The sequence below is a fragment of the Anas platyrhynchos genome, chromosome 7, assembly GCF_047663525.1.
Source record: "Anas platyrhynchos isolate ZD024472 breed Pekin duck chromosome 7, IASCAAS_PekinDuck_T2T, whole genome shotgun sequence".
Lineage (NCBI taxonomy): Eukaryota > Metazoa > Chordata > Aves > Anseriformes > Anatidae > Anas > Anas platyrhynchos.
In genome coordinates, this window is record NC_092593.1 from 20,967,451 (window position 1) to 20,981,541 (window position 14,091).

The following is a 14,091-nucleotide window of genomic DNA, read 5'->3' on the forward strand; positions in this document are numbered from 1 at the left end:
TGGTTTGTGTTAGTGAGATAAAATACTAAGGTAACCACGTTCTTTATAATCAAATTTCACTTTTCTAGTCAAAGCATATAATTTTTTTTTGGAAAAAAAAAGAATCTTAACATAATGTACAAAAGAAAGGCTGTCACATACATAAAATAATGAGTGAGGTCAGATCTAAATCGCCATGCGTTAGTAACCATAAATTAACAGACTCTTCCAGATGCCACTGGAAGACTGTGCCACTGGAAGAGTCTTGTCTGTGAATGGAGGTCATTACAGTAAAGATGGTTTTGGTGGGTTTTGTTTGTTTGTTGTTTTTGGTTTGGTTTGGTTTTGCTAATGCTGAAAATTAATGGAACATTTTTCAAAGTTAAGGTTTACACAGAAAATACATCTTCATTGTTTCCTCCTAATCTAGTTGTGGGTGTGGTTGCAGGAACTAGGGCAACGTACAGAGGCAATGGTCAGTGTCCTGTTGGCGGTGAGGTGCTTTGCTGCACCATTCTGAACTGTCTGCTCTTCCTCAGAGATTTCAAGGTTTGTTGTCCCAAGCAGATCACATACAACAGCATCAAATCTTATACTACCAAAGATGTGGGTGGAAGTTACTAAGGACCATATCTGAAAGAAATGGCCTGTGTCTCCTGACAATGCATAAATGATTAAAAAAAGAGTCACTTTGTTCTCCAGTGCTGCAGACAGCATGTCAGCCCCCAGCCAGTTAGTCAGGTCTCCAAATAGTCAAGCTGCAGACCTGACTAAAATGCTGGGCATCAGAGAGTTGGAAACTCCAACATTGTTTACACCATGACTTCCAATTTTTCCAAACAGTTTCTAATTTTTTCAGTTTTGTCTAGCTGCAGCTTCATACAGGCAGCTCTCAGCTGTACTGTGTGAATCACTCCATTAATCCTGTGTTTGGACAGAAGTGGCTAACATTTATCCACCAGGCTGTGGCCAGGTAGAGAATATGTGTAGCATGTAATCCACTCCCTCTTTGCCACCATCTTTTCCAGAACCATGTGATCCTTTCTGATCCTGTACCTGGAAACATGTTTATCACATGATCAGACTATAGCATGCCTGCTTTGCCTGCCAGCTGTAAATGTGGTTATTTCATGGGACTGTGATGTTCTCAGAATGGCATAAGGTTTGCTCGCATGTCACATGATCACATATGTGCCTGTGATATTTCAGAAAATGACTGCATTTTAGTGAACACACTTCCAGTTGGGTAGATGGCTGCCTATCTCTGATTCAATTCATCTGGAAAATCAGGCATGTTGCTTAAGGTAGCCGTTAATACTCAAGGCTGTGTTTTAAAAACACCTTGGACACCATCAGTAATAAATTATATACCATAATTTGTGCTTTCTTAGTCATTACTAGGTCAGGGTAAGAGCTAGTAATGACTAAGACCTAGACCACTAAGACCTGTCTTACTGTGATCGTACATTTACATATCTTGGAATACAGCAGGCAGTTTGACCTTCATTTCATCTCAGCTGCTGTCAGGAGTGTCTTTATTCTCTTGCGTTCTACAAGGAGCCTACTAACCTACGGTGTTAAAACAATATTTAAACAAGGCAGGAATCCTGCTTACAAGCAGAGTTATTTGTTGCTGTAAACATCATGCTGTTTGTTTGCCAGTGAATGCCTTGCAAGCGTGGGAAGCGACCACTGAAGTGTCTGTGATGTATGCAATAGTGAGTGTAGTACAGCACCCAATTTACATTCAGTTTCTCCTCTCCTGGTCTAGCAATATAAAGCTTTTAAGTAACTGTAAATATGATCTATGTATACTTCATGCTAGCAATAAGACCGAAGAAAACCTCTGTGGAAGTCAAATTAGTGATCAGAAATTGTTAGTTCACTGTAGCATAGAATTCTCGTTTCAAATAATGTGGGTCAAAAAATTGCATATTTTTTGTTCCTGAGGCAATTATAATTAGGGTATCCCAAGGCAGGCCTCACCATTTCCAAGTTTTCATGGCTATCAGATTCTGTTTTGTAATATGAATTGTATTTTGGAAATACTATTTCTTATTTCTTATTTACTTATTCTGAATAGGAAATAAAGTGTTTCTCTTTTCAGAATAAGAAGCAGTGGAAGTGTGTATATATCGATAGTTATATTCGACAGATAGTATTTTTATAAATACATTCTTGTGTAAAATATGTAGTATATGAGAAAATTGGATTCTTAGCTTTTTATTGCACGAGATTAGCTTAAATGGCTCCTATGACTCAAAATAATAGTTTTGATAGTGAGTGTCCAGATTCAAATTAGTACCCAATAAAAAATTACATGTAGTCATTTATAGGCAAGCTAAGAAAAGCTTAGTCTTAAAGTAGCAGAAGATGAAAATGCATTATGAAGATAAGCAGTCGACTTCCTTAGGCTAGATAAAATGTACTGAAAGGAAAGACAGAGAAGAATATGTGTGTCAAAGACATTGTCTGACTCTGTACCTCTTCTGGAGTGCAAGTGCTTAGCTGTGATTAGAAGTAGTGTCAATGAAATATGAATGCATTGTAGCATTTCTGACCATATTATACTGTATCTACATGGTATTTCAAGTAACCCCTCTTTATCTGAACCAGAAGCATGAAAGAAATTAATAAAATATATGAGGATAAGGAAGGAGCTTGTAGCATGCCCTCTCTGTAATAGTAATATCCCTGGTACAGCTTGTACAGTAAGGTGACATTGTCATTAGGCTCTTTCTCTGTAAGTCATTTGCACTTCACAACTGAAAGTTATATCAAAGCATAATGTAATTTGTACCTGGCATGCTTTTACTTTGGGAGGGAGGAGTGATCTATGGCAGACATAACCAAAATGTCATTATAAATGCAGTGCTAATATTACTAATATTTGCTTGATACTACTTTTAGAGCCCATTACCTAAGAATAATGAAGTACTGACAAATTTATGCAACCTCCAGCTAGAGTGAACCTTTCCTAATTAGTGTGGAAAGTCAACGGCTGGACAAATCATTAATTCAATCAGATTCCACAGTAAGTGCCAGTGATGCAAGAGAGAAGCCAAGAATGCTGACTAGGCCTTTCTGAAATCTAGAGAGCGGTACCAAAGTCCAACTTGAAAAAAGACAACCTATTTCTTCTTTCTGTGCTATGTAAATACTTGAAATATTTTCAGAACTTCTTCTGTTTGGGTTTGCATAGTGGAAGAGATAGGGTACTTTGACACCACTGTCTTTCTTACCTTGCTGGAACAAGGTATGAGTGAAAAATGTATTTGCAGAGTTGGATTTTCTATACAGTTTCAAGACAAATTTTTTGCTGAGCATTGCCACAGTGAGTTTAGCAGTGATTGCATAGACTTCTGTGCTGTTATTTCTTTCTGTTGGTAACTCTCAGTGCATTTCACAAACTTTAATGACTGAAAATTCACAAACCATTAATGATATTCTTAACATTATTAAATAGAGAGAAATGGGAGAAACATTGGGGCTTGTCTGACCCCCCCACTGACATAAAGCAATCCCAGATACCTTAGCCTCTGATCCTGCAAGCTCATAGGTAGGAACATTCATCTTTCAAATGACAAGTCCTGTTGAACTGAAAAGGAAATATCTGTGAATAAAATTAAACATGTACATGGTTAAAAGATCCATCCTAATTCTAGCAGTTAACTTCTCTCCCCTCCCTTGTAAACACCTTTTCAAAAAAGAAAGAAACAAAAACGGAGGTGTCTAAAGTGTTGACCATATAATGTGTGTGAAGCTAGAATTCTGAAAGGCACAATGCAGTCTTAACCTTTAACCAGTTTAACCTTTCAAGGAACCCATGGCAGTTTCAACTGGCTATGATATTATCTAAAAACATTTGTTCTTCAAATATTGACGTTCTTCACAAAGTGGAATAACATTTTATTATTTCTGGTGTGTGAAGTAGTAAATGACCTTGTAAATGAAAATTGAATGCAGGGATAGGTACTCCAAATGTTTACTGACTATGAACATCATCCTGACTCTAGGTGAAATGTTACTTTTTATGTAGACTCATTTTTAAGCCACATTTGTCCTGTTATTAGTTTTAATGGCTCAGGCATGTTACAGATAGTAATTTTCCTGAACATGAACTACTTAAAATAACTAATTCATGAACTTTTACTGAAGCATCATTTTGTGTTTGATCTGGAAAAGAAAACCCTAGTAACATTTTTCTGTGGATTTCAACTGGTGCTGCAATTCAGTAATTAACAGATTGTATAGGAGTTCACTTGACATATGTAATAAGAATTGATTAGAATCCATAAGGAAATATTGGTCTTATTCTTAGCTAATTCTTTACCTTTGCCAATAAGAAAAATGGAATTATGAGTGTAAAAGAGACAGCAAATCATTGTTTATGAATGAGTTTTGCTTTTCCCAGTAGCAGTTTGCAGTCGTGCTAGGTAAACAGTTATGTATTTTGACCATGCTGTATTCAGACAATAACATGTATACTGGCATAGAATCTCGGAAATGCATGGGATATTGAATATAACTACCAGGTAATACAATATTGTTGGAGCAACTAACTTAGGGAGCAACTAGCAGTTTCACATACACTGAAAAAAATGCAAATAAATCAGTCCTGGAGGTGAATGAGCACTGGCTTGACTGTACTTACTACAAGACTGCCAGATGGGATTCAGCATTTGTTTCAGACATCGTGTATAGATCTCACACTTTACGTATATGGCACCCTATTGCACTGAAATGAAAAGCCTAATTGGCAAATATCACTCTGAAATCTCCTATAAAAGCATGTTCGTGTCAGAACACTAGGTGAAGACTTCTGAGTAATGGTAAGAAAACCAGGAAATCTCTGTTTTGAAAAAGCTTCTTCCTGGGAGCAAGTAGTGGGGAAGATAGCCAGCCAAAGCTGATGCTCAGATGAAAGTAATACTAGAACTCTCTGCAAAATGCAGTAATTGACTAGGTCAGTTCAAAACTCTCCTAGCAGATTACAAACATTTAAAATGTAATCAGAATTTCTGTTTTTGGTACAATGAAAACAGACAGCAATATGGCCAGCTGAAGAAAAAAAAAAAAAAAAAAAAGAACAAAGAATGTACCTGCTGTTTTTTTGTTGCTGTCACCCATTCTGCCTATAAATACAAAACTTTATCTTCTGAACATCAATTACGGCACTGAAAATAATAGCATATTATATATAAATATATTTGAAGAAATTTTGAAAACTACTGCAGCCAAACTGGAATTAGTCAACTACCACAGGACTTGCAGAAATTGGGAATATGACCTAAATATGTAGTTCCAGCCTACTCCCGAGAAAGAATGAACTTAATTAACAAATTCATGATATGTAGTGTTCTTTTTTTTTTTTCTTCAAGTAGGAACTGACCACTTGTTAGTTTCATTTTAGTAAGTGAAGTCATGAAAGACTTCTGATTAATTATTAAGCCAAAAAAGGGCTCAAATCAGCAACTTCCTACATAGAAAAATATCAAAATTACAGCTAAGAGAAAAATATATTTGCCAACTACATGCTCATTAAAACCCTAATTTTAATCTTAGAGAGATGTATATACCATGTATGTATATACATACACATATATGTGACTTTACAAATACGTGTAAGTATGCATGTATGTATACAGACACAAGATTTTCAAAACAGAGTTGCAGTTTTCATAAACATTAACGCTATAGCCTAAAGCAGTTTCCAAAATCATGGGCGTACTTTCTGTGTATGGCAGCATCTTAAAAGGGAAATACTTTTGAAAATGAATACAGAATGTTTGAATTGCTCTAAAAAATGTCATCGCAGTTTCTCACTGTTGGTCCCCAGACTATTTCAGGAGCTTGGTATTTTCAGTGTTCACAGAGAAGAGCAAAAGTTCCCTTCAGTGGTACGCTGACGCTGTTTGCTCAGCTTCTGTATGGAAGAACTACCAGCGATTAAGTGTTCTTGGTTTTTGTTTCTCCCATCCTGCCTCCTTACTAGTTATGTAATACACAGTTTATCAAAACTCTGAAGACTCCTTAGAGTTACTGTCTTTCTGTAAAGCAAATAGCTAAACACTGGAGTTGATGCAAACAAGGCACTTAGCATCTGAAAGAAGTGTTAACACTTTATTTACATTTAAATTAAAATGGACACTTATTTATGTGTTCTGGTTCTGAAAGGTGTGTGGTACATCTGCAGAGGCCTATTGTTTATTCATGCTGTAAATCCTTTGAAATGTGTTAAAATGCTTCCCACTCATTATAAAAATCCTGCCACCCATGGATTAGGGCTTTGATGTCACCAATCCTGCTTCAAAGGGTTCTTTCAATGCTATTAATCACAGTTTAGCCTCTGAAGATATAGCCAGAGAAAACATTTGGACATCTTGTGCTAGACTTGCTAAAACTTTGAAATATACAGAGTGTCGTGCATATGCACAGGCCCATATCACTTCCTCTCTCTTCTCTGAGCCTTTATTTTGAAAAGCTGTTTTATGATGACTTTGGCTTTCTGCAAGTACAGCAGAAAAAGTTTAGGACACGTCATACTGTACAATTAAAAACAAAGCAAAAAAAAAAAAAGGCACTCATCTTTCAGTTTACACCACAGAATGTTTTTTGCCTGAGGAATTGAGTCAGTCTTTAAAAACCCCAAGGGACAATAAGATTGGGGATTAAGTAGGCCTATATGTCAAAAGGTCAAGAAAAGATACTGTCTTATCATTTTCTCATCTCTTTCATTAGTTTGTGAGCTTAAGATGATGTCTAAACACTTCAGGATCCACATGATTTCATAGAAACAAGATTGTTTCTGCTGTCTTTTTCTCCTTTAAATCTCTGAATGAGTCACAGAGAAATTGATTACTAATGATTGAGCTGTATGCCTTTGTGCTGTCATTGTTTTCATCAACTCAGTAGCTAAGGTCAGTGACATGCCACCTTATCACTGACTTTTTCCTCCCTTTTAAATCAACACTGCTCTCTCTGTCATGCTCATGCTGAATGCTCTGCAAGGCACAGTTAGTAATGAGCTGGGTGGAGAAGAAGTGTAGTGGGGCCTGATATTTTTACTACTGTTGTGCAAGCTTATTTTTCACCATATGAATTTTTCCCCGCTAAGCTTCCTGAACAGTTTTTGCAGTGTTTCTGTCTTTTTTTTTTTTTTTAAACAGGTAACTTGGCACAGGCAAGAGCCAGAGTGACAGCAGCATCTAGGTCTTTGCCTTCACAGCTTAGTGCTGGGCGTATCAAGGTTAGTAGTGGTCCTTTTGAAGAGACATAATTGCATGTGAAATAGTACAGTGAGATTATGGTTCAAATGCTTAGCTGATGTAGGTATATAGTGGAGCTCTTACCAAGTTAGAGTCTATCTTAAAATCAGAAAACATACCTTAGTTGGGAGCACAGTTTCTAGTTTTGGTGAGAAGCTTACTGTAGAATCCAGTGAAGAATCGCTTTACTACTGGTTAATCTTTAAAATTCTGGAGTAAATCTCAGTTAACGTTGATGTCAATAGCACTATTCATCTTGATTTCGGTGGGTTCAAGGTTTTTCTCTGACAATTTTTAGCCTAGAAAAAGATTCAGTTAGGTAGAATTTTATTAGTGCATTTAACCATATGAAAGGCAAAATGGCAAAATGATCTATTCAACCTAAAAATCAAAAACCAAGGGACATATGTAACTGATAAATAACCAGAAAAGAACCACTCAGCAACACCACTATTCCTAATAGAGTTAAATGAATGACTGTGAAATTTAAATGCCGTTGGATTTTGCCGTAAGAGTATGTGGCATAATTGCAAAAGGATGGGATGATTTTATGGCAGTTAATAGTATTACCAACTGAGCTCACTTAATGTGTGAGGAAAACTGTTGTGCCTCAAGTTGATAGCATCTGCACTCCCTCCCCACTTTCAGGGAGTTAAAGTTTGCTTAGTCAGTTGTTTGTTGTTTTTGTTTATTTGCTTGTTTTACAAAACAAACAAAAATTTTAAAATGTGATAACATCAACTGTTCAAAAGTCTATAGCATTTTATGTTTAGGGTTTTCTGTTTCTTTCTTTTTTTTTTTTCCATTTTCTATTATCATAAGGAGCTCATGCTCAAATATAGATGCAATAATTCATGTGAGTCACCCATACATCTATACCCTTCGCTATACCTGTAAACACAAACTTGAATTTCAGAGATTTATTTCCTTTCTGGTATAAACGCTTTCACTGTTGAAGGACAGATTATGGTCTGTCCAATTTTCTTGTATTATACAAAAATTGTCTTCCACATCCAGCTTATATCAGCAGAACCTTTGTAAGCATGCATTTTATTGCTACAGCTGGAATGGAATAGAGCAGCTCACTTTTAGAGCTTTAATAAACATATTCAGTTATACTAAGTAGTGTTTAAGTGTTGTTTTTTTTTTCACCCTTCACGTTTTTAAAGAAGGAGTTAAAAGACATGCATAAGAACTACAGTGCTATTCAGAAAATGTTAATTGATACAGTTTTTAGCTGAAAAAAATACAAGTTTTATGAAATTATAACTTCAGGAACAATATTTTAAATTACTATTTTACACTTTATAAAACAAATCCAAAAGTGTCATAATTTTGTTTGGAAGTTTGGATTTTTTTACTTATGATTTAATTTATGAGCTTTTTTTGCTTAATGTATTTATCAGTTTTATACTATTTCATACCATGCCAACATCAGATGTAGCCAATATGTGAAAACAATAATTTCCAGTGACCTCATAAGGTGACATGATATCATAAATCATTCTTGTAATACTGTTTCAAAACTATTAGAAGCAATTCTTTTTAGTGATGAAACAGTTTGTCTTTTCTAGGTCAGCTGTTTTCCATTTCAGCTGTAATCACATAAATGTATATACGTCACGACTACTGTCATGTAAAAATGTGACATAACTGTTGGACTATTCTTCATTTTAGCTTAAAAAGAGCGGCTAGTGATTTAAAACACAAGATTATATCATGACATTCTTATTATGTTCTGTCATTTTTGACAAGACAGTTATGATAAAGCCAGTTGCCTGTTACACACGTGATTATTGCCCTACCATAAAGCCACATAACTTCATATACTCGCAATGTTATAAATTAACTAGAGATAAAACTTCTAAAATTCTTAGAGCAAAATCTCCCCAGCTTCAATGTTCTATCAAAGAAAATCCACCTTTAGATGTTTCTAGTCAAGAAGATTTTGAAATTTGTCCTGGTCCTTACAGATTTCACAGGTCTGACTTTACAACCCCAAAGAAAAAGGAATCTCGTGATACTGGTTGTAGCCTGTTTTTCTGAGAAAAGTTATATTACATCCTCATTTGTAAATGTTTCTGACCATCTGTTTTTCTGTGTGCCCACTCCCTTCCCCCTGCAAAACCAAACAAAACCAAAATAAAACCCTTTTGAACCCAGCAGACTGTGGTAAACCATATTTGACAGAGTATCAGTCTTAAAGATCATAAGATTCTACCAGTTTGGTGACAATAAGTAGCTGTGAAAGGGAGATGCTCATGTTATCATACTGTCCAAACGGTAGAGCGTTAGCTCACCCTTTATTGGACAGCAGATATTCCAAACATGACTAAGAGATCACAAGCGCTGAAACTCCAATGAAAATATCATTAGGAGTCTACGCTTTTCTAGACAGCAAAGTATCCAATTTAGATGCTCATATTCCTGGGCGCTTGGGCTTCACTACAGTGAACCCCATTGAAAACTGTGTGTTTGCTGCTGGTGTTCTTTGTGATTAAATTGTCTGTCTTCTAACATTAAATGTTACAATTTATTCTGAACTTACTGTCAGTTTTCACTGCTTTGTCTTCTACCTGACCTTTACCAGAGATTTAGATATCAATGTGCAGAAAGCAGTTGTCTTGCTAAGATAATTTTGAAACACTCCCATATCCCTCCCCATGGACAAGTCTGTTGTTCTGACTTAGGTCATTAATGTTTACTTTGTCACATGACCTCTTAAGATGTTTGATGTTGTCTGTGCTGATAAGGCTTTTTTACTGGCATACATTACAGTGTTTTCTGTTACCCTTAAAATTGAAATCAAACTGCATCTTTTTTTCTCCCATGTATTAGTTTGAGATGTGTACTAGTGCATGTACACCACTTTGGGCTAAAACAACACAGATTACAAAACCATACTGAAATTGTTATGGTCGCCCTTATGGAAATCTGTTTCCTTTTGTACCATCGCTAATTTGAATCTTGTCTTTTTTCTCTTTTGATTTCTTCCCCAACACAAAATCCATTTTCTTGATCTATTACTACTTAGTACTTAATTTCCTTTATATTTTGCATGCAGTCTCCTAAATATCTCCTAAAGGTAAGACACACAGCTACTTTATTGAAAACTGTAATCTTTCACCAAGTACTTTTAGTGTTCAGAAGAGTGGTCTTAAGTCAGTCAGTTTTGGAAATGATCATATGGAGCAAAGTCCAGGAAATGTAGCACAGGTGCTGACAACAGCATTATCTGGTTTATACAAATGCCACCTGGTCAGAGCAGATGGTAAACTACCACAATGCAAGTGAATGCTAAAATGTTGTTAATGCTCCATGCAAACAGAATGCTGGTTGATTTTCTTTAATTTTGTTGAGCTGTAATACAGCAACACAATCTGCTTGTGACTGGTAACCATGGTTATACTCATTCATAAATTCTGGTTTCATTTTGATAAGAACAGCTGTACTGACAATCTAACTAAAATATACAAGGAGCAATATGTTTGCTGTCCATGTATACCCTCTAAAAATAACTCCTGTGATCTCTACAGAAATGCTGAAAAAGTGGTATTTGAAGGCAGTTCAGCCGGGTGAGACTGCTGAAATTCTTGGCATCAAAATGATAATTTAAAGTAATCAGTGGTAAATACAACACCAGATAGGAAAAGACGTACATTCTGCAGTTACCTACTCTGTTTGTCACGTCTTATTTGACAAGTACATTTTTCCACATGTAAGCAAAATGAGGCAGCTTTTTGATAATTTACTTCCAGGTCATTACAAAACTAGTAACTCTTATATAGAAAATAAGACCCGATGAAGTTCACTGCAGTGATAAGAAGATTAAGGAAGGGTTTTTAGAAATCAGTTCATAAGGCATTGCATCTTGACGGCTGCTTCGTTGCTAGGCTGCTTGGCCTAGCAATATCCTATCGTGACAAAAGTGTGAAATTACCCCCTAACCAGAAGAGCCTGTCCGTCTAGGAAGACTTAGTAAATAAATGCATTGACAGTAGTCTAACATGTAGGAAGACAAACATGAAATATGGTTTCTTGCTTTGTGAATGAGTTTGGGATGCCAAGCTGTTTGGAAAAGAGCGATTGCTGCTAGGGCCATAGAATTCTCAGCCCTGAATACTCTGAAGTATTCACATCTAAAAGAATGACCATAAGAAATATCATACCTAGCTCTCTTGGGTAAGGTGTGGTAGGTTTGCAGTGTTTCTGGAACACCTCTAACATCTGAGTTTTGTTTTCCAGGTTGACACAATGGAGGTTATGCGACACCCTGAGGAAACAACTAACATGAAGCGACAAACTATGGCTTCTTATTTTAGGGTACAAAAATTAAATTTTAGACAAATAATTTGTTGATAAGAACAGCAGATATCTTGGAAATATTTGTGGGGTTGTGAGATCAGAGAGAAAAATAAGAGAATATTTTTCTTCTATTGTGAGGCCTTTGTCACCTGTAAATTCTCTTTTACTCCTTTTCTTTTTCTTTTCTCATACTGGTTCTTTTCTGGTGTCACCAGAGTATACTGGTAATAGGATCTAGAATCTAGAATATTTCCATCTAAAATGCTGAAGGTCTAGAAAAGGTCTTTTTATGAACAGAAAACTGCAAATAGCTGCCATTACTAAGGCTTTCAACTCAGGCATACCTACTTTTAAAGGCTAGGATTTCCCATTTATAATAATGAAAACAATCCATCTTTTGCAAGCACTGTTATAAATCAGACAGATTGTTAAACTTTAGCAGCAATCCAGTGTGTTCAAATCAAACAGGTAAGGAGAAGGCAGTGAAACTGTTGGAACAGGCAGATGAGGAGTCAGGAACCCCACATGCCAGTTGAAGTCTGTTGGTTGATATTATTTTCTTGCAGTCATTACAGACAGAAAAATTTTGAGTAGTTGGTCCTTGGGCTGCAATAACACCATGCGTAATGGGAGAAGCACACAGTGCCGCGTGTGCCAGTGTGAGTCAAAGCTTCATGCCATGTATGAATACCAGTTTTCTTTTTCATGCAAAGTAATATAAAGAAAGGTGCAGGGGCAGGTGATATATACTGAGGTGTTGCCCCAGTGTGGAGGATAGAAGGACAAGTATCCAGACTTGGGAACCTAGAGGTATCATTACAGAATGACAGAATGCCAGGTTGGAAGTGACCTCTGGAGGTCATCTGGACCAAGCTCCCTGCTCAAGAAGGATCACCATTGTGTCTAGTATAGCATGAGTGTTCTCTTGCAAAGACCTACATGTCAGCTGTGTGGGGACTGTAAAAAAAGTTAAAACATACTGAGTCTGAAAATACACCATAATCTGAATGCAGCCTGCAGCCAGGTGACCACACCGAGATTCAGTCAGCTTGGAATTGTGTGTAGCTTCAAGACTGAGTGTATTTGCAGCAAATACTGATCAAACAATAGGATAACGAGGTGAGGATGGAGCAGAAGCACCAATATTTTCATTTTAGTGTAAAATGCAATAGACTAAATTGTTTTTTATATTCAGGTTGGATAGGGCAAAAAGTAGTCAGCCCACATTTCAGCTGGAAGATTTAGGTTAGCTGTGTTAGCTTAACATTATGAATAGTTACAATAATGTGCCACTTCAGTAGTTTACCCAGGGAGGTTATGTAGTCTGTATCAGCGATTCTGAAAAACAGATTAGACAGAGATGTGTCTGAAGTGATACTGATATATCCAGTATTCTCTGTCGGAAAAGGACTGAGCTGATGACTTTTTACAATCCCTTTCATGATGATTTTCTGTGATTTTTTTATCATTGTTTGTTTCACAATAAAGCTTGTTCTCCTGTTGGGGATACTTGTTTGATCTAATGTGCCTACGGTAGAATTATAGTTAGGACACTTGTTACTTAAAAAGTGTAATATGGGCCTTGTTAAACTACAGAAATGTAATATAAGGAGTGATGAAGAGAAAGGGGTAAGAAATGAAAACTAGAATTGTAATTTGTTTTTAACAATTGAACACTTTTAATAGGTTCTGGTTTTAGACAAAAACTTAAAAACTAATAAAAATTTAATAATTAACATTAATGTTACAAATTGGCATATAATCAATCATTCCATACTGTTTACAAATATATATTTCCTGCATATATAGTTGCATTGCAATTTTTTGCTAAGTGTGTATATCCTTGTTTTTCCTCACTAGTATTCCCTGATGGATCTTTTATCCAAAATGGTTGTTGGACAACCTCACTTTATCCGCTGCATTAAACCTAATGATGATCGAGAAGCACTAACATTTTCTCACGAGAGAGTTCTACTGCAGCTACGATATACTGGAATTCTGGAAACTGTCAAAATACGTCAAAAAGGATATTCTCATCGCATCCTTTTTGAAGAGTTTGTGAAAAGGTAAGACTTCGATAACATGGCTCTTGTTTTAAAACTCCATTCAGTAAAATATATTCTAAGTTTAAGTATGAAAGGTTCTACAAACACTGGTTTGTACGTGTGGCCTGATTCTCTAATGACAGCAGTGACTATCAGAGATAAAGACTACATGAGAGATTGAGAGCTCTAATGGAGAAAAGTCAGTGTGAGACCAGCAGTGAGCACTTAGTATTCAGTAGCAAGACTGTCTCTATGATTCCTTCAGTAAAGGCAACATGTGAAAATGTTCATCATGCTCAGACAATAAAAGGATTTGGAAGGTCAGTGAGCTACAGCCATCATAAGAATAAGATTCACAAGTTTAAGAATGAACTGATATAAAAATTTTGTTTTAAAAAAACCCTGTCTGATGAGAGTGTTAATTTCAAGCTTGAAAATGTTAGTTATATATATATATATATATATATATATATATATATATATAAAAGCCTAGT

At 36.0% G+C, this 14,091-nt stretch overlaps 1 protein-coding gene across 3 annotated transcripts in view; it reads left to right on the plus strand.

Moving 5' to 3' along the window:
• The window catches only part of MYO3B (myosin IIIB), a 197,205-nt gene that overhangs the window by 112,665 nt on the left and 70,449 nt on the right, over positions 1-14,091 (plus strand). For 2 of the 3 annotated variants that reach the window (XM_027462191.3, XM_072040919.1), the window contains 4 exons: positions 7,149-7,228; positions 10,312-10,332; positions 11,493-11,570; positions 13,413-13,618. In XM_027462191.3, coding sequence (XP_027317992.1) covers positions 7,149-7,228; positions 10,312-10,332; positions 11,493-11,570; positions 13,413-13,618 — 385 coding nt within the window. The remainder of the gene's footprint in view (positions 1-7,148; positions 7,229-10,311; positions 10,333-11,492; positions 11,571-13,412; positions 13,619-14,091) is intronic. The other variant, XM_027462192.3, reaches the window with a different exon arrangement.